General features: G+C 43.2%; 1 protein-coding gene across 1 annotated transcript; it reads right to left on the bottom strand.

Moving 5' to 3' along the window:
- Positions 1-669: 669 nt before the first annotated feature.
- Positions 670-20,272, bottom strand: ttll11 (tubulin tyrosine ligase-like family, member 11). The gene is made up of 10 exons (XM_053853649.1): positions 19,398-20,272; positions 15,584-15,683; positions 14,428-14,561; positions 12,725-13,015; positions 12,291-12,575; positions 12,136-12,231; positions 11,080-11,192; positions 6,565-6,813; positions 6,398-6,504; positions 670-4,028 (listed from the first exon to the last, which is right to left on the bottom strand). The coding sequence occupies exons 1-10, from the start codon at positions 19,848-19,850 to the stop codon at positions 3,721-3,723; spliced, it is 2,136 nt and encodes a 711-aa protein (XP_053709624.1). The 5' UTR covers positions 19,851-20,272; the 3' UTR covers positions 670-3,720.
- Positions 20,273-20,340: the final 68 nt, after the last annotated feature.

Here is a 20,340-nt window from a genome sequence, read left to right on the forward strand (position 1 = left end):
CGACGAGTGATAAGCATCCATTTGTGTTTATCAGTGGAGTGTTGAGGGGCGAAGTGAAGAGAGAAATGATTGTGTAACACTGATGGTCGTACGGAGTGGAGGAGTAGAATTCTTTGATCAGACTGCACCACAGATACGCAAAAAAAACTCGCACTGTTCGGCAAAGAAGTTGGCTTCAACGATATTTGCAAAAATCTATAGAGGGCCTGAGAGTTAAGTGTGTGAAGGCACCCCAAAATGTTTTGATACACAACCTCATAACACACGTTCGGAGGCGATGGGGGGTCAGATTTGTCAGATCTAAATGGAATCTTGGAAGAGTAAATCAGAAAACTCACTGCTAGCATACAAATTCTGCCACAAAAAGAAGCCACAATGAGAGAATCAGAGAGACTTTGGTTGCATGTTCCTGATGGTCATCCATGTTTGGACTGAATTTGCAAACCTTTTTTTGGCTTCATTTTGTTTTTGCTTTTATTTATATATGTATTTTTTTATGAACAAGAGTATCTCATCCAGGCCCCGCATGTGTACTGCATTATTTTCAGTGTTTTCATGTAGAATTGTCCTGGAACAGGTTTCTGCAGCATATACAAATAAATTAGTAAATAAACACCGTTCAACTTTTACTAAAACTTTGATTCAGTCAGAACCCATAATACAAGTTACTGAAAGTACCACGCAGGCAGAAGATAGATAAATGCAAAAGGAATAGAGATTTAAAACAATTTACATGCAATATCAGTCATGTGTCATATGTAGACAAAGAGGGGGACGAGACGTGTTTGTGTGGAGAAACGTAACCTGTGGAAATACATGTAGGCAAACAAATTGGCTTTCGAACAGCTGTCATGACACTCCTTCATGCAGTGTGTTAATATGACTACGGAACATGATGCAATATATTCAGATATTTGAATTAATAATATGTAAAAATCTCACAGAGCAATAGCTCTGTAAAAACCTGACAAGATTCATGCCAATAACAATAGCTAGTGAGTGTTAGCTGACATCATGTAAAAGGTGGCAACAGAAAGTTAAAAAGAAAATACAAATATGACTTACATGTGATGGCTACGGTGTTGTAGACTGTGATGCAGCTAACATTCTTCAGTCAAATAGCGTCAGCCACGAGTTGCCTCAGCTTAGTGCCACAGACGTGCACGCAGACTATAACAATTTGATTTCATGGGCAGATTTCAAATATAGATTGTGATTTGCATTTATATATGTTTATTTTGTATTTGTTAAAACAGAGTAAAATATTGCTATTTTGAGCTGCTTAACAGTGGAAAAACAAGTATCTTCATCATGACAGTTTTTCACTAGCTTTGTTGGCGGACTTTTAGTTTGTATGTATTTTCTTCATACAATTTAAAAATGGCATGATGAACTGATGAAAATAAATCATTTTTAGTTCTCGCTTTTGATTTGAGTCACTTGAAAATGGTGGTCCAAAACTGCCATTTCTCCCCCGTGTGTTGTAAAAATGTTACCCTGCATGAGTAATTCACTAAAACCTGAGTTGATGTGGCTCACCTTGAGTTTATACGTCACTTGATATGTGAATTTGACAAATTCTACAGAATGTCCTTGATATGATTCTGACATTCCCTGCCTTCTCCGTTGTAGTTAAAACCAGCACACAGAGGGCTGGATGACCAACAAAATGTGTTTTCATGAAATAATATCATTATAAAACACCAGTATAATTTCGCTGTGGTCCAATATTGTACAACAGAAATCAACTGAAACTTGAACGTGGCAGATTTGTTTCAATTAACTCCATTGAAAGAATAATTGATAAAAAAAAAAAGTCATTCAAACAGAAACATAAAGAAAATGGTTTTATAAAGGGTCAAAAGATTAAAAGAGATGGAGAGGCTCCTCACCACAAGAGCTGAATCAGAATTGACCTCCATTTTACAGTTGTTTGGATGGAAAATCGGATCAGTGAGCGTTGTCATGGTAGCGGTGGATTCCGATCTCACCTGTGGTCACTGGCTTTGTCATGACCCAAAGATGATCACGAATACAACAGGGAGTCAGCCGGGCGAAACAAGTCAAAGAACCTAAACATGAAGGTATGGAAACGCGCACTCACACAAACGTCACTTCAACCAAAGTTCTATACTCTTTATTTACAGTGCGTTACCCATAAAATGGATCCTTATAAAAGTGACCTCATGCTTCATGAGCTGACACAGTTTCCGCAGATTTTCAAGTAGGTGAAGACATCCAACTGAGTAAACCTGCTGTGAACATCACTCAATACATGGTAGGATATGAATTGATCTTATTTGATCTGTGGTTAAATGATTAGTTGAGTGAAAGCGCAGGAAATAAAACAGCACATATGTATAGCGCGACTCATGGTTCAAGTAGACGATATAATGCAGCCTGCGTGTGCAAGACAAACAGATGCTCAGGGATGAGAGCACAAGACGGTGGAGCATTTGTTACAATGAAGTCAGTGGCTACGTTCACATGGAGTCTGATCGAACCACACACATCACTTTTACCGGGGTAGCATCCATCATCTAGCAGGGAGGCTTGAGGTAACCCCAAAAACACAGCTGCGTGATCATAAACTAGGCATTTCAGTCAAGGCTTTTTACCTGTGACGGAAGCTTCACGAGGCAGCGTCCTCATACAGAGCCCACAGGAGGGCCCTCTCTGCTCTAAAATATGTGGTGTCCCGACTCCTCACCTCTTAAACAAGTGCGTCACCTGCTGAACTCCAAAAACATGGGCACTTGAGAAAAAGCAGTGGAAGTGAATGGTGAAGTTGTCAGAAGCACCAGCTTCAGCAAGCTCAGGGAGGAGGACATCGTAGGTGTCTGCATATACAACTCCAGCACCAGATGGCCATTTCAGTGCGTCTTTAACCTCATTTCACGATTATTTTTAAACCACTCAGTGTTATCCATGTGAACGTAGCCAGCGAGTCTCACTTCCACACTTCCATCATTCCACCATAGACACTTTTGCACCACTTGTAACCGTCTTCTCCTGCTTCCTCGCCGAAGGCTGAAATAGCCTCGGAAGTCAAAGAGATTAAGTCGCTGCGTGGCCTTTTGCCTTTGAATACCGTCAGCGTTCACAGCTAAATAGACTCGCAGCAGCAGCAGCGTCGACTCTTAACTGGCGCACCCACACGGACACACATGCCGTCGCTCACATTCAGTAATGTGCAAATACAAAGCTTTGAGTGCAAATTCAAGAATAGGATGAGCTAAACTGTGCTAGCATTGTGTTGCTTTTATTTTGAACGCAGGAACAGATCTTGAATCACTTCAGTTCACCCAGTGACAATTTAGGTTTTTACTGCTCTGTTTTGAGTCAGGTAATGTTGGGTGAATGAATGACACGAAGACCTCATGCCAGGATTCAAAATATAAAGTCCAACTGCTGTAAAGTACCTGCGTGACATGATTAACTGCATTTGTTAAAATCCCTGCAAAGAAGGTTCCAGTGACAACGTGAAGCAGACAGCTGCCAAAGAAAACAGGAGTAAATACAAACAGCAGCGTTGCTCTTCCCCTGACTGGACCACCAGCTTCACCTGTGATCGCAGCAGGAGGGGGCAGAGCACGCACCAATATCCTCCACTCTAGACTGGCAACCCCGCAGACAGCGCCTTCAAGCCAGCTAGCAGGGGTCCAGCTCACCCTCTCAACTCTCGTCGGTGCCGGTGAGCCGAGCATTGGGAGGCGCTCTTCAGTTCTCCACGTTGGCCCTGAGTGTGCGCGGCTTGAGTCGCTGGTGCAGGCGGTAGTCCTGACTGGCCGCCCTTCGCAGGGGTGCCGGCGAGTTGAGCTGTGCGTTGGCGAGGCCCAGAGTCTTGACGGATCTCGACTGAGCTCTGCTGCAGCTCACCGAGCGACGGTCCTCCACGATGGCCTGCGACTCCAGCTGAGACTCGCACAGCTCCAGTAGAGACGCCACTTGCTCTTGGAGCGTCTGGGATTTGAACCTTCGACTGGCCAGCTGGAAGAAGGCTTCAACAAAGGCCTGGAGACCCATACCTGGGAGATAAGAGACGTAAAGACGGATTAATATGGGCCTCATTTATGAAATGGATCCATTTATCCGACTTCAGAGGTGGGGTCTTCCCTTTCCCTAAGAAGTGCCTCCAGCGACCTCCTTTCAACTAGCAGCGCGTCCTGGCTCTGCCTCAAGGGCCTCCTCCTAGATGAGCATTGATGCCATTTCAACTGGCTTCTCTTAATCTGGAGGAGCAGTGCTTCTACTCCTGTGACCTTCTCATGACGCTATGTTCAGGTGTGTGTACAAGTCAGTCGTGATGGAATGATGCATGAAACGGTGTCCTTGTTTTCAGAGCTCAGTAGGCAACATCTTGGTTTTTAAAACGATGCAAGATTTTATTGAAATGGTTGTTCAAATCCAAAGATTTTCGAGGAGACAGTGCCTTCTACTGGTCTCTGGAAATAGAAGCCCATCTTTATGAAGCGGTTTGCTCTTTCTTCCCCATGACTGTCCTATCCTCTACTCCATTCTTCCAGCTGAGGACGGAGCTCATCTACAGCCTGGACTGGACACTCCACCCATCCACCCTTTTCTAACCAAGAACCATGGTCTCAGACTCAGAGGAGCTTGCTGCCAACCGTCTCACTGCGGGTTGAGCTCAGGTCACATCACCCAGTCTTCTGGCACCTGAGACCATGATGTGTTTGTCAGTGAGCTACATCTTAGATTCAACATTTATCAGAATGCTTGAATAATTAACATCGTAGAAAAGTATTCCTTCTCATCAAAACCAAAGGGCATCGACAAGTCGAAGCTTTTTCTAAAGTTGAGATGAGGAGATTGTTTCATCACCCTCCAGTTTAGGGAGCAGAACTCGCCTCTGGCGCCACCTCCAGAACACTTGCGAGGGAGAAAAAGAGCTGACTCCTCACCTGCAGGTCTCCTGAATATTCTGCCGCTACTTTTCCTTTTCTTTCTCGCCGCCAACTGGTGTTAAAGAGTGAGTCAGGATTTAGCTGAGACTGAGTTCACTGCTGATCTCAATGAACATGTCGAGTGTCCGTGCAGAAGTGTGTTTAAAATATTGAAGACATAAACTTGTGAATTTTTAAAAGCGCTGCTCCAGTCGAGACGCGGCGGACTGAATTCACATCGGCTGCTTTGAATGCAGCCCACACTCTCTGTGTACAGGGCATGTGAATCCGCGTGAACTCCGTCCACTCCGCTCGATGCCAGCCTTTCTCACCGAGGTGTAACGTCTGAATAATTCATGCGGGACGGTCTCTTCACTGTCACTCTGTGATCTCAGTTCATTTCAATTATGGGAGCAGGATGTCAGAGTCAATCTGACAAAGAATGACAAGCAATTATCTGGCCGTCTCAAGGATGTCCAGCCCCGCGTCCTCTGTGGGATGAAATAGTTTTTGTTCTGCACAGACGATGCCATCTATTCAAACTGAGGCGGCCCTTATACAACGTTCACGAGTTAAGAGTGAAGTGGCGAACCTGCACCTGATGTAATTCCAACAAATGATGAATGGGAAAGTCCCTCAAGACAGTGTTGTGGGACTGTTTCTGGGAGCAACAGAGGAACTGAGGGGAGAAGGAAAGCATGTGTGGAAAGAGAGAGTGCACCTGCTACAAAGACTGTAATGGATTTATTTTTGTTTTATGGTTTTGTATGCCTGAGTGTTCGCGTGTGTACCTTGTAAAGCTATACTTGTGGGACCAATTCTTGGAAACGCAACACCTTGTGGGGTCCTTTTGCCTGACCCCATAACTTTAAGCCTCTGGTTTCAAGATTAAAACTGAAATAACTTGGTCATTATAGATGGGTTTAAGTCAGAGTTAAGGTTAGTCACGGTTAGGTTTACGGTGAGGGTGAGAGGCAGGGGTAAGCATTATGTCTGTGAGATAGTGACTTAAAAAAAAGTCACCATCTACTTAAAAAAAAAAAAAAAAATATATATATATATATATATATATATATATATATATATATTCATTTAGATCACTGGAATTTTACTATGGTAAATAATAATTTTCAAATCAAATAATAATTTTCATTTATAATGCAAAAACTGAAATAAGCGACAACACAAAAAACATCTTCCATCACTGCATTTGAGAAAAGAATTTAAGTGAAAAAGAACCATTGGTGTTGAGAAACAAATATAATTTAGTGTTTTGATATGAAAGTAAGTTGTGTATTGCAAATGGAACAAAAATCCTGATAAAAACAAAAAATGGAACCTCACAAACACCAGGATCCACAACCGCAGGTCCATGGAGAGCTGTGATCCGTTTGTGGGAGAGCGCAGAAATTATGAGCAGCTACGTCGAACAGGTTATATTCATGTCACGTGGTACTAGAGAGCAGGACTTTACCACACGCGGTTTCAGTTACCTGCTTCCCTGTAGTCAGATATCGTCCCGGACCATCGTCGTGCGATGTCGATGTACAGGATGTCCACTGAAGCCATGGTGAAGTTGCTGTTGCTGAGCTTACAGGTCCTGCACACAGACAGAGATTCACTCATCCACGTCTCCAAACACGACCCAGAACTTACATACCTAATGAAAGTTCGGAAGGCAGTGGGGCCCAGGCGCATGTTGCCCTTCACGCCGAGGAAGCGGATGAAGAGACACGCTATTCGTTCAACCGCACGCAGGTAGTTGAACTGCTTGGTGTATTTGGGGTAAACCTGCTTCAGACAGAGGGAGGGAAGAGCTCCTCCCTCATCAGGACTGTGAGACTGTGTGTCGGCTTCGCTCGGTATTTCCTCACCTCGCTCAAACCAGCCAGTCTTTGGTTGAGAACTTCTGGAATACACAGAGGCAGAACAATGGTCCGATGAATGCAGGTTGACAACTGCCAGCTTTAACTTTGCTACAATTGTCTCCTTGAACAATTATCAACTTGCACACTATGACAATATTTTCACTCTTCATTATGAATTAATTTCCTATTCAAAAAAATGTCCTACGTTTCATGCAAATTTTCGAGTTCTGAAATGAATGCAGATTTTTATTTTCATGGCGATATATCAACTCTCAATCTCCTCCCAGCAAAACGTTTGTTTCTTGGCTGAATTTCATTTTTCATTTTCATTTTTTAATTTTGCCCATAAAAAAAGAATGGTGGTCTTTTTAAACTCTACCAAACCATCTGTTGAATGCCATAATCCATCTTTTTTGGTTTCTTATTACCATATTTATTTTTACAATGATATTGTTAGAATACAAAATCTATCTATTGATTTCGTCTAATGTTTATTTTATATATTGCTGAACAACTTTTTTCAGAATTTCTTAATTCTATTTTTTCCCTTCCTATTTCTTTCCCCATTTATTTATGTTGAATTTACAGACACCCAAGGCATTTCGGTGTGCTTACATCGAAACATAACACGTCACGAAGGTGGATTTGAGCGCGAGGATTCGTTCTACCAGGAAAAATCTCGAAAGAATGAAAGTAGAATGACTAAAGTCTGCTGCTCATGGAACTAAGGTTGCGCATTCTGGGTGAGCATATGAAGAGACGGAGTGCTGCTTGGTTGAAGAGTTTTGCCTCTCATGATTAAAAACTAAAGTTTTGACTGCCACCAATTCAGTAAATGTCAAAGCTTCCCCTTCTGACTTGTTTCTCTGCCGCGTCTTGAATGGCTCAGTTCCGTTCCATTCTTAGTTGTTTTTTTTTGTTGTTGCTGAGTGACTTCTCAAAACATCTTGTAAACAAGAACATAAAAATAATTTGCATTTGTTTGTGTCTGTATAATGCAGCCACACATTTTAAAACACAACAAAAGCTTTTGTATGGTAATATTTAAAGGCGCCCAAATACATTTTTTCCGGCCACTTTAAGTGTGTCTGTACTTGTGGGGACCAATTCTTACAAAACATCTACTTGAGGAGAACTTTTCCGATTTAGCTTTAATTTGAGGATGAAAACTTCTATTATTATAATTGAGGATAAGTTTGGTTCAGTCCTGGTTAAGGTTAGCCATTTGTTTTGGACGGTTCGGTTTCGGGTGAGAGGCTGGGGAAAGGGTTATGACAATGAGCAGACCCCGAAAAGATGGTACGACAAACCAAGTCAGATTCTCCAAAACCCTGTAGGTAAACCAAAGAATTATTGAAACCAAACGTACAGTAGCTGTAGCTCACTCCATCGCAGGGAAGAAATAGGCACACAACTTGGAAGATAAATAAAAAGGAACTATATTTCATATTGTACTTCTGGTGGCTTCAAAAAAATATTGAAGGTAAGGACTGAGGCTGGCATGATGAATGCTGCAGGGTACACAGTGGGCCTGGTGGTGTCGACCCAAGAAACTACAGCACAAATGCAGCACAGTAACCAGAGCAGAGAGCAGAACAAAAGAAAGAGAGGGCAGCAATAAATGGAACGACGGGTTTGTCCAGTCAGGACACCTTGGGATTGACGGACGGCAGCGAGGTCCTCCTCAGAGCAGGACTGAGTGAGTGACGTGCGCGACGCTGAAGTGGTTAATATGTCTGTTCGACAAAACATGTTGATTAACCTCAGATTCTTCGCCTTCAAGTCGAGCACTTGAGGAATCATTCAACAGTTTCCTCTCAGAGTGAAAGACTGTCTGACCTTCAATTGCTGCCTATAAAAGCCTCCATCTCCTTCTGTCCTTGTTCTCGAGGATGTTTGCAGACATTTCTTTTCACTGTCTGTCTGTCTGTCTGTCTGTCTGTCTGTCTGAGTCTGCTCTTTAATAGATGTGTGTTTTGTCCTCCTGGCAGCGGAACGATTGATTTGATTAAACTGCTCAGTAATTCATGTCTTGTGAGAGTCAGAGGTAAAGTGGCCACCATCCACAGACAGTCTCGGCGTCACAGACGTACGCTCTGCTCTTACAAATGACTTTGTCCAGCCACGACACTAAATTCAGCTCATCTTTTCGAGGCCCACTATTTTTTTCAAAGCTTCACTAAAGTCAGAAATGAATCATTTCAGATCTAAGAATTAAGACAGTAGTTTTCTCCGCTGTTATCCCAACGTCACGCGCAGCGATGAGCGGTTTGGACCGGTGGCTGACACCGACTTCACTCTCGTGTCATGTGACTGCCTCAGGAGGGATCACCGCCCTCCCTCAGCACATCTGCCAAGCTTACTGCAGGTGAAGTTTTGTAATTAAACCTGTTACGGCCGCGTGCCTCTAACCTTTCCAGCGTTCCCGCCCACACTCCCCTCACTCATAATAGCTCATAAATCACCCTGAGAGATAGAAGGCGCCGGATTAATGAGCAGAACTAGAGCCACTTGGATAATCCAGGCTGCCTCTCTTTCCTTCCCTGACGTTCATAGCGTTCTTAAATTCGGAACCCACTGGCACTTGGTTGTTGTTGATCGACAGCGTGGACAAATGCACATCCACTGCTGGCTGTGAATGGACGACTAGACGTTCGACATCAGGATGACATGAACGTGTGACGAGACGTGATTCTTGTAGAAGACTTGCTTAATCCCCACGGACTCACACAGCAGATCAGATATCTGATGTAGAAGCTAATTTGGGAGACAGCTGACACAAACAGAGAAGTCAGGGTCCGTGAAGAGTTCTGCGGAACCTTGATCAGACCGAGATTCCACCCAGAAATCACCTCAAGATGACTAAGATTAACAAATGTTTCATCACGAATTCAATCCACAGTTTTCTTTGTTTAGCTGTTTAGTTTTATTTCTATTGTTAATTACTTATTATAATGTTATTATAACTTTTTTTTAGATTCAACTTTACCCCCTGATTTTTATTGAAACTGAAATCCATTCAGAGTTTAGTCAAAGACCAGAGATTTCTGTTTGAACTTAGGCTTGGGAATTCGCAATCGCTGATTGACTTTGTTGTCTTTTTTCTATTATCCACTTGTATGAGATGGTTTTTTAAGTTAGAGCTGAGTTTTTCTTGTTTTATACTTATTATTTTCTTGTTTTTTTTATTTATACTTTTTTATTTGTGCTGTTGACTGCCTTTTTCATTGTCAAGTTGAAAAGGCTCAGCAACTTTGATTTACTACATTCTTCTTTTCTACAGTGCAATGATGTCTGTTTTTTGTTTTTTGTTTTGCTTGTTTGCATTTTCTGTTTTTTTGGAGGGGGGTCTTTGTATTAACTTGAATTATCTTGTTTTCTAACAAGCAATTTTTCATACTTTTTTTGGCTAGGGTTAGGTCCTTTTTTGGGATTGTTTGTTTTTAAATAAATGTTCCTGTTCTGTTTTAGGCATTGAGGCAGTCAACTTTAATTGTGACTTGTCGCTTGTTGACCCACATGACCAAAGGGATAAACAAATGATTTCAAAGGTACTTCAGATATCTGGGACTGAAGAAGTGAAAACGGAAGGAGCAGGATGCCTGCAAGTAGTGACGGGTAGTTGAGGTTTCGTGAAACAGTGTCCTGATTTTCAGAGGCCACTAGATGGCGCTGTCTGTTGTAAAATGTTTGAACTTGAAAAAGTTCAAACATTTACATGAAACCTCAAATCATGTCAAAACCAAGAGCGCCATTTACTGGCCTCAGAAAATGAGGACACCATTTCATCAACCCCGCAATACTGTTTCATGATGCCTCATCTACTCCTCACGACCGACAGGCTGCAGGCAGGAGTTCGGTCCTGAGTGCTCACGGTCGCATCTTTATATAAGGAAAAGATTAGCTCATAAACAAGTCTCCAGTTGTTTACAAGAATTTCAAAACTTTTAATTGATTTGAAATTCCCTGACGTTTTTTTTTTTTTCCTGACCGTCTAAACCCCGGCTGTGAGACATTTAAAAAGAGCTGGTCGTGTGTCAGAAAGTGAAAAAACAGATTGCAAACTGAGAATTAGCGTGGACTGACTGCCAAGCGTCAGCTGACCGGTGGGAGCCAGCAGATTGGAAAAGAGAGTGTGAACTTCCATCATGGCTCATCACAGTCTCATTTCTCCCTTTAACAGGCTTATGGAGAGCGCTTGAGTGGAGCTGGCGCCGGGGAGAGGAAGGAGGAGGACGGACGTGCAGAGGGAGAGATCATGTCCTCAAATGACTATTTATATCATCCGTTCATGCCCCTGTTCTTACGTGGATGTTCTTTTGAGGCCGGGGTCCATAAGGCGCAGTGTGTCTCGGATCACTCCCACCTTCACCTCTTCATCAACCGGACTGGGGACATATTGGAAAACTCCAGGAGTCACCTGGAACATGCAGAAGCATTTATTACGGATAATTGAAGCATGAAGACGACCAGCCGTGCGGCAGGCTCACGATAAATCACGCTTGGATACACTGAAAGATCTTCTGATGAATTCATGGTTTCCTCTCTTTAAAGGGCAACTGACAGTGGTCAGAATCATTCATTGAGAATCTGCGATGGTCTGGTGATCAGTCCATAGTAACTGAGACTGACCCGGCCATCTGCCTCCATGTTAAGGGAACATCATTTTACGGCGCCGATTTTTCAGAGTCAAGTTGTTTAATCCAACCTCCACTAAACTTATGCGGTTGTCATCAGCAATCTCCATCATTCATTCGGTTTCCAGCTCACTTAAATGTGCTCCACGAACAAAAACACATCCTGATTTATAAACTTGTGACACCTGGTAAAACAAACGTGAGTCTGCAGCATGTGTTGGTTTGATCAAGGAGACTCCTCTCTGTTCTCCGTTGCTCCTCTGAGGCACTGGTCAGATGGCAACATAGTCCACCGCAGTAGCAGAAAGAACATTTGAAATCCACTTCTGTGCTCACTAGCTATAAGCTGGGTGGAACTTGAAGTCTGCATTCAGCAACGAACAAATACTTCGGGAAGCGCATCAAAAGGCTTCAACACAACAAATTGAATATGTCATTTTAAGAAAATGAAGAGAATACCAATGGTTCATCAGCAAGTCAGGCAGTTAGTGCAGCCAATGTTTCACAATACACACCCATACAAGCCTGACAGTCAGAAGGCTAAGCAAATAGCAGATAGAACTTTGGATGAAGTGACCACACTTTCTAGACAGTGGCAGACAGTAGCTTCGGACCAACTGGTTTCTGACTTGGAGCCCAGTTACGTGCTACTGCCTTGTGTATTTCAGTGACTTAGCTGCAACAATTGAAAAAAACAAACACATAAAACTCCTTGTTCTCTCTCACCTCCTGCTCATGTTCTATCCTCATGCTGGGGTTGGAGTTGACTTCCAGCAACACTGGCTTCAGGTTCTTCGTCAGCAATATATCAAATCCTAAAATCTAAACAAAAAAAAACATTATTTCAACAGTTCCATCACCACTCAACCACTACCACTCACCTGGAAGCACGTGGGTCCAGGTTTACCAGGCGGGATGTCGGCCTGATGGTGGACCCTGAGTTCAGGCACCACGGCGATGACAGTCTTGATGACCAGAGCGATGATGTCCGACCAGACCTTCTTAATGTCCACGCCTTTCGCCGCCAGCCTGTAGAGAACGCTAGAGAGCGTGCGCTTGCTGCCCGTGCTCTCGCAGTCAGAGTGGACGAAGTTGCCACTGTGAACGTTGAGGGAGTAGTTGGTCAAGTGCATGAAGACGTGGCTTAGGTTCTTCTGGCTTGGCTCCTTTGCAGAGGGAAAAGGAGAGCATGAATTATACATCAACGTGATCCATTTTAATTCTATTAGGAGTGACGTTTCGGGCTGAGTCATGAAGTCTTAGAAGCGAGCTATCGGACCTGGATGATACATAATGAGGGCAGCGTGATAAGAACCTGGTAGGGCTCGGTGCAGAAGCGGGTCAGGCCTTCCTTGGCGATGTAGATCTCCAGAGGCTCCAGGGACTTGAGCAGCACATAGAGGCGAATATCAAACTTGAGCTTGTCAATGAGTAATGGCTTCTGGATGTACTCCTGCACCACAAACTGCTTGGCCTGGGAACCAGCCACCAGCTTCAGGTCGGCCGGGTCCCGGATGAGGTAGATGCCGTCGCCCTGAGAGCCTCCGTCCGGTTTAACGATGAACGTGGGGTTGACGCTCGCATCGTTCTCCTTCAGCAGGCGAATCTGAAGGAGACGATGGAGAAAGCCAACAATGTTGTAAAAAAAACACAGAGATGCATGTGATTTCAGTTCTTTTGTTTCCTGGTGAATTCCGTTCCCAATGTGAGGTTTTCAACGAGCACTTTAACCATCTTATTGTTATCTTCATTTTTACTGAGCACAATGGAGTTTTTCTACAGTAGTCTTCCTTCTGAGGATTTGTTTTCTTTTCAAAAGGCGTGTACATATTTTAATAATTTTATTGAATAGCATTTCTTTATTTCTTAGGATAAGTTAGGATACTTAGGATAAAATCTGTTTAGTTCTGCCATTTCGTATTCTGTTTTTCATTGGTTTCTTCTTTATGCTTAATTTGTTTTATCTTTCTTGTTGTCCTTTTTGTAACATATACATATTCATGTGGCATTGCATTGGTATCTCATTTCAAAAAATAAAAAAGTAACCCAGCCAAAAAGTTTCAAATTTTAATCATTAATGCTGTACTTTCAACTGGTCATTCTTTTGTGAGAACTCATGACATGACCTTCAAGTATGTTTTCTTCTTTGCTAAACCTTTTTCCCTGAACACCTTTTTCACAAAATATTGTGGGATCCTTCATTATTTCCAGTCACAACTCTAAAAGTGCAACTTTGAAATGGCTTATTTAAGCAAAGGTATATGGTTGGAAAACGGGGATCAGCTGTTAAGATGTTATTTAGATGGTTTTCTTTCTCAATTTGGTTCAACTTTTTGTGGGCTTAGAGGTAGGTTCTTTCTCGACAGGGCGACAAAGTCTAATGGAAGACTTTTACATGACCCAGACCGTCGTTCAGGTTGCATCATGCCTGGGCACTGCAAAGGCTTATGAGATGCCAACACATCTTCACAGAAAAAAGCCCTATATTACAGGAATTATATGTCCATGCATCAATTTATTAATGCAAAGCATCTTTGAAATACACAATATGGTCTACATTGATTTAATTCAATTCCAAAAACTGAAGACTTCCTGAGCAGATGGGAGACAAAATCAGAGAAATTGGTAAAGAGACTAACAATCTAATTCAAGACTTTAATGTTGTTCATAGGGGTCAAATTTAAACAGAATTAATGATTAAAACGATATTAATGAACAACAAAAATGCGGCAAATCGACTCATCTTTACATGACTACTTTGGCTGTAACGTATATATTATTGACGATGTTACACTGACCCCTAGTGGAGAGTTATTGTCATTGCGCGGTTTATAATTTCCCTCTATAAACCGTGCAAGGTGGTTTGTGAAGTTTGAACATCAATAAAGATACCCAATCTGCATCATGAAGGGGGAGAGCAACACACACAAATACATGTAGCGATTTCTGGGTGCTGGAGTTTAAATGAACATCAACAAGTTGTGTATTCAAAAATACTACACTGGCGACAGCCTCTACCTGAGTGCTAAACTGCTGGTATTCCTCAGGCAGGATCCAGGATCGAGGATAGAAGTCGTACTCTTCTGGGAAAAGCTCCTGCATCGTCCTCACTGCCCGACTCAAGTTGATCTTCCTGGACATCTCCAGCATCCCTGCAGGGCATGCGTGCTCTCATTAGGGTGAGACAGAAAAATCATAGCCACAAAAACATCTTTACAGTGACGGAAAAACATAGCAGTGCAGCAATTCAAGTTGGAATAATGTGTCCTTCATCCTTCTGTAAGGCCACTTATACACAGGACGTAGCCTGCATAGAGGCAGATTGTGTTTATATTTAGCACTGCATTCAAACTGGAGCCCTCGAGTGATGACAAGAAGAATGGAGGTAGACAATGTTTTTGTGTTACAAGACTCAAGTACAGACAGGACCAACAGGAACCTCAGTAGAGTTTGCACTGTGGAAAGTATCAACATCTATGACTTATTTATTCTATTTTTTGCTGACATATCACAATGCTTGATTGTGTGATATTGTCTTGATATTTTATGTTGGCTGATCAATATCTAATACATAGATATACAGCTGCATTCGTGATGTGTTTAATACATTTTTTGTTTGTTTTTGTACACTGGAGTTGTGCTGGCGATTGTTTCATTCCTTTGTCTAAAAACGTAACTGAAAATCAAACTACATACACATAATATTGCACTGCATTATCTGATTCCCCCTTAACATTATAGTTCTTAGGGCCAAATATTGCTGAACTTACAGTATCGCAATATATTGCAATGTATCGCATCACCACTTATGTATCAGGATACTACTGTATTGCAAAATAACTGCCAGTACACAGCTCTAGAGCTCAACAGCGCTACCTAGCTGCATGCAGCGCTTGTTGTTGCTTTTTTGGTGGATTATGCAAACCACACTGTGTACTTCCTGTCTACACACAAGTGATGGGTAGATGAGGTATATTGAGACAGTATTGCAGTGTTGCTGAAACAGTGTTTTCATAGGCCACTCTCTCATACAACGATCCCAAACAAATGATGCTGTGTGTTGACTCCACATCCCTGAATGGTACTGATATATACTGCACTGGACAAAAAGCAACTTGATGAACTTGCCACCAAAAATGGAAGAAAAATGCCATTTAGTGTCGTCTTGTCGTACCTGGGAACTTGTTGACCTGCCCTGAGACGATGTTTTCATTGTCATGGAAGGACACGCCGTGCCAGTAGATGTCGCACGAGGCTCGTCTGCCCATCGGAAACTGAGAAGAACGACAGAGGCGGTGAGCGTGAGAGGACAGACGTGTGAGAGCTGACCCTTCAGGTCATGAGAGGAGCGATCTTGAAGTGCCTCGCGGCACAACGGGACAGTCTTGACCAAAGATGGTGTTATAAGAAGCGTGTGTTAGTGATACTGGAGAGGGGTTTACAGAGAGCAGGAAATCTAGTAGCCACCTCTGTCTTCATCACTAGACACTGTGATGTCAGCCGCCTCTTAAATTTCATTCTGACACTTTCACGACACTGGATAAGGCTCCCAACTGTTTACGACTGAAGGAATCGCTTCTTTTCTGTTAAATTGCAGGATGTTTAACAACTTTTTTTTTTTACAGAAGGGACATAAATGATGTGAACAGCAACAGCAGATACACGACAGAAGGGCACTCCGTGACTGACTTATCCTGCAGGCGTGTGAGCAGGGGAAACCCTGCTCGACAGCCAAGTCAGGCTAAATATAGCTCCACAGAGATTCAGCGTATACGTGTCTAATCCGATCACAGGGGGAGCTCTAATTAATTTGTGGTGGTCAGGGCTGAAAATAAACCTTTTCCTTCACGTGCAGGTTTCGGTGAGATGCCCGACTCCTCGCATGGACAGTAGGAGTGCAGTTCTTTTTACAGGGCAGTTTCAGAAGCACTTTGTTCGTGATGAGGAAAAGCAGGACATTTCCTAGAGAGAACACAGGGGCTGTGCTCGGTCAGCACTCTGGAGCGAGAGGAGGATCGTCTTAGGCCAAATGAGTTTCAGAGCGACTCACTGGTGTCCATTCTCTTCTCCTTAGAAAGTGATTAAGGGTGGATCGGCTTAGAGGAGCTCAGGTGCTAATCATTTTCCGATGTTTAAGAGAATGCCATATGTCGGGAGTCAGCTGTGTCTCTGGATAGCAGCTTTGAATATTGTTTCTCCAGCAATAAGGGCATTTTACTGGCTCGCCAGGAGAGTCAAAATCATTGAAAGACTACAATTCACAGCAGCTGACTGAGCCCAAATTGAGCAACGAAACAACCAAAGCCGTGACGTGAAAAGTGGGATGTTATTTTGATGTTCCCAACTACTCCCAACTGCCACTGCTGTGTAAGATGCTGGTGCAGTTCTATAAGGCTATAGCCAGTTCATCCTCACCTCCCCCATCTCAGTGTGGTTTCAGCCTGGACACGGACTGTTTGTACCTCAGGCAGTAGGCTACAATCACTCAGGACTAGAACCTCCCACCACAAGAACAGCTTGTTTTGTTTTTTTGTTCTCCCCTTGGCCATCATGAACATTTAATTTTTAATTCACCATGCATGTTGCACTACTGTACACACAGTACTTCATTACACTTGGATTTTTCTTTCACATTTCTATCCGAATGTTCCATATTTAATATTGGACGATTGTACCAAAGCATATTTGTAGTCTGTGGAAATGTCCACTGACATTGACAAACAGCTTTTTCTCATCCTGAAAACACAGTCTCCGCACTATGCAATCAGCCAATGCATTGCCCTCACCTTCCCTGAAACACATCCATCCAACACTGACACGTTTTTTGAGAAGATCATCAACTACTCAAACACGACAGACACCATGTCTTAAAAGAAATAAATGAGTGAAGGGCTTTATTTGACCATTTCACCACAGGTGAAACTTCTTTTTGTAGTCAGAAGCAGCTTAAGCAGGCAAGTATGACTTTGTCGCTGCTAGAGCAGGATTAGAAGAGACTTGAAACTTTGGTTAAGGATGCCGACAGGTCCTCTCAAAGCGGCGCATAATCCTCCGGCACCCTTGACTTTGTTGGGGAGCCTCGTGAGGACAGGCTGAGGTAAGTGATCGGACCAGTGGCTACAGTTTCACGGAGCGCACCGAGCTTAGGTGTCACCAGTCAGTCCAGTCCTGGCCGCACATGTCTGACTGCATCAGCGGTCATTACCTCTCATCCATAATAAAGGACGGGACCATAATGGACCGAGGCAGATGGCGTCCACGTCGCAGACAAAAGGAGAACTGGATCAATTAGCACAGTGATAAATATTTAAGTTTCTTTTCACTGAGTGCCACTCCAATCAGCAGTTGGACATTTCAGACACGAGAGCTCCTGACTTGGACTTGTCACGTAAAAGGAAGAATCAAACCATCATCCCATTTATTGAGGCACAAAGTTACATTTTTGCAAATCCCCAGTAAAAACTATAGACTAAGCATATTTCGATAGAGTGATGAGTAGCATTAGATTCAATGTAAACACAATAAACACCAACAGCTGTTTGTATATTGTGGAGGACAAGTCAACTTATGACCTCTTGCTACTGAAAACTCAACAAACTCACTTGTTGAGGAGTGGTGCATGCGCCACATTTCAAGCACATGGTAGAATTAAAACACTGGCTATCCTCCAGTGAGGATAATAAGCGATCATACTCTAATCCGCAGTCATCAGCGCTTAAGTTTAGAGGATTAAATGACTACTTAACCTCCAAGCTTTGGCCGAGCCTGACAAGCGACCATTCATGTGAGGCAGGTTCGGTGGAGCAGGGCAAGGAATAAACAAGGATGACACAGTCACACAGCCTGACCTCAAGTCCTTGAAACTCAGTTCGAACTCAGTCGACAATCTATGGACGACAAACAACATGGTCTCTGTGATGAAAGCAAATCAGACAAAACCAACAGGCCTTCACTTTGATGACAACTCTTGCCAGATAAACACCGACTTAAAAGACAATGGGTATCAAGCATAGATATCACCTCTTAATTGGGAAACCAATGAAAACCTATTGCACTCACTTTTCTTTGCATCGTGGCAGTGTCCAAACATTGGTTGGCAAAAACTGTGCTGCAACTTGACTGCACTTGAGGAAAGAAAAATCTAGTGTTTTTTCAGGTGAAGTCCGGAGTAACATTTTTTCCTAAATGTAGAGGCAAATATGATCACTGCTTGACATTTGACATTGACACTGTTTGTTCCTCGTCCCTCTGGCAGGAGCGTACTGTCCAGACCAGAACCTCCCGTCACAGGAACAGCTTCTTCCCCTCGGCCGTCAGACTGTTAAATTCATGATCAGCCTTTTTTATTTTATTTTATTTATTAACAGCACTTTATTTCGAAGCACTTTCCTAGTTGGTGGAAGCCCTACTGACCATGGCAATAAATTGAGAATCTGATTCTGATTTACAACTCAAAAGTAATACAATTTGACACATCCCAGATGACATTGGTTTAATGAAAAGCATTTGTGTGAGATATACTAAGAACTCGGGCTGCACCTAAGGACAACTAGTTACAGACTACGTAAAAACAAATTGTCGGTACATGAAGTGTCCAGGTTGAAGTCTGATTCTGGGGCTGTAAATAGCAGTTAAAAAAAACTTCAATTGTAATTTCTCAAATGTGGTGTGAAAGGTACGTCTCCTTTGATGTGTCCTTTGTGATATGCTGCCATACTTGTGACGTTTTGAGTCGCAATCCTGTCATTATCTCCGCCATATTTCCTGGGAAGACTAAAAGTATTCTATTGTATTACTGCAGATAAGTCAAGAGAGTGACGATGAACTAGCTGACACATGAGCTGAATGAACAGTATGAATTACAGTCATTGCGGGCCTAGTAACAACTACTGGTGTCGTCCACCACCCGATAATTTTTAATAATAATAATGAACAAATTCTTTGTTGAACGTTTGTTCTACTAAACAAATAGAATTGCAAAAGGGTACCTCTCTCCATTTGAGCGTCTTGATGCTGATCTTCAGGGCCTCCAGGGAGGTTTTGGCTTTGGAAGTGTCCACCGTCACCGGCCGCCTCCTCTTGGGATGCTTGGGTCCGTCACCACGGCTGCTCTCTTGGCTGTTTCTGGGTTTGGTGTTATTGCTTATGTAGTTGCCATTGTTTTCCTGCTTGCCCACGGGCATCTTCCCATTCTCCTGGAGAACCTTCCCAGGCCCCGTGCTGTAAAAGCTCTTGACTGAGGAGTTCTTTTCATCTTTGGAAGGTTTGCTTCGCCCTCTCTCTGCTTGTTTACAAGTGATGGAGGTTTGGACTGTGGAGATGCTGGAAGGGACCGGTGAGACAGAGGGCTGCTCTGCATCCACACTCAGCTTCTCCACATCAACTCCGAGCGACTTCATCTGCTCCAGATGAACCTCAGCTCTGACATGACGGTCACTCATTCTGCGGGTCGCTGTGGCTGACGCTCCCGGGCAGGACACAGGTGCCCCACAACACCGCGCAGTAATCCAGTGAGCTAACGTCCAGCTGAGGCAATGTAGTGCGCATTTCTGGAGCGGTTCGCTGAATAAACGACGATGATTTCCACTCGGCGTTATTTAAATTCCGAACACTAGCTAACGCGATTAGCCCAGTGAATCCACTCGCTAGCAGCAACAGAGCTACATGCTAAATCTCGGCAGGGTATTTCAACTTAACGCGAACTGACATGGTATATAGATGTTATTACAAAGTTCTCCTTCAGTAGGGTTTACCTTCAATGGTTCTGTAATGAGTGAGGCGTTGACGGTGGCGTGACCCGGTCAAACAGCAGGAGATGCGGCGGCAGAAAGCAGAGCAGCAGCCGGCTGTCCAGCTCCATCTGCTTCTTTGAACGCTTCTGATGACGCGTTTGGGGATGCTCGGAGATTCTGCTGTCGACATCGGGTTTGC

Source organism: Synchiropus splendidus, chromosome 1 (genome assembly GCF_027744825.2).
Source record: "Synchiropus splendidus isolate RoL2022-P1 chromosome 1, RoL_Sspl_1.0, whole genome shotgun sequence".
In the NCBI taxonomy this organism is placed as follows: Eukaryota; Metazoa; Chordata; class Actinopteri; order Syngnathiformes; family Callionymidae; genus Synchiropus; species Synchiropus splendidus.

Coding starts and splice junctions, on each gene's coding strand:
- ttll11 (XM_053853649.1), bottom strand. CDS start 19,850: ATGAGTGACCGTCATGTCAGAGCTGAGGTTCATCTGGAGCAGATGAAG. Junction 12,232..12,290: donor CTGGACCCACGTGCTTCCAG/GTGAGTGGTAGT, acceptor TTTTTTGTTTAG/ATTTTAGGATTTGATATATT. Junction 11,193..12,135: donor GGATAGAACATGAGCAGGAG/GTGAGAGAGAAC, acceptor TGCATGTTCCAG/GTGACTCCTGGAGTTTTCCA.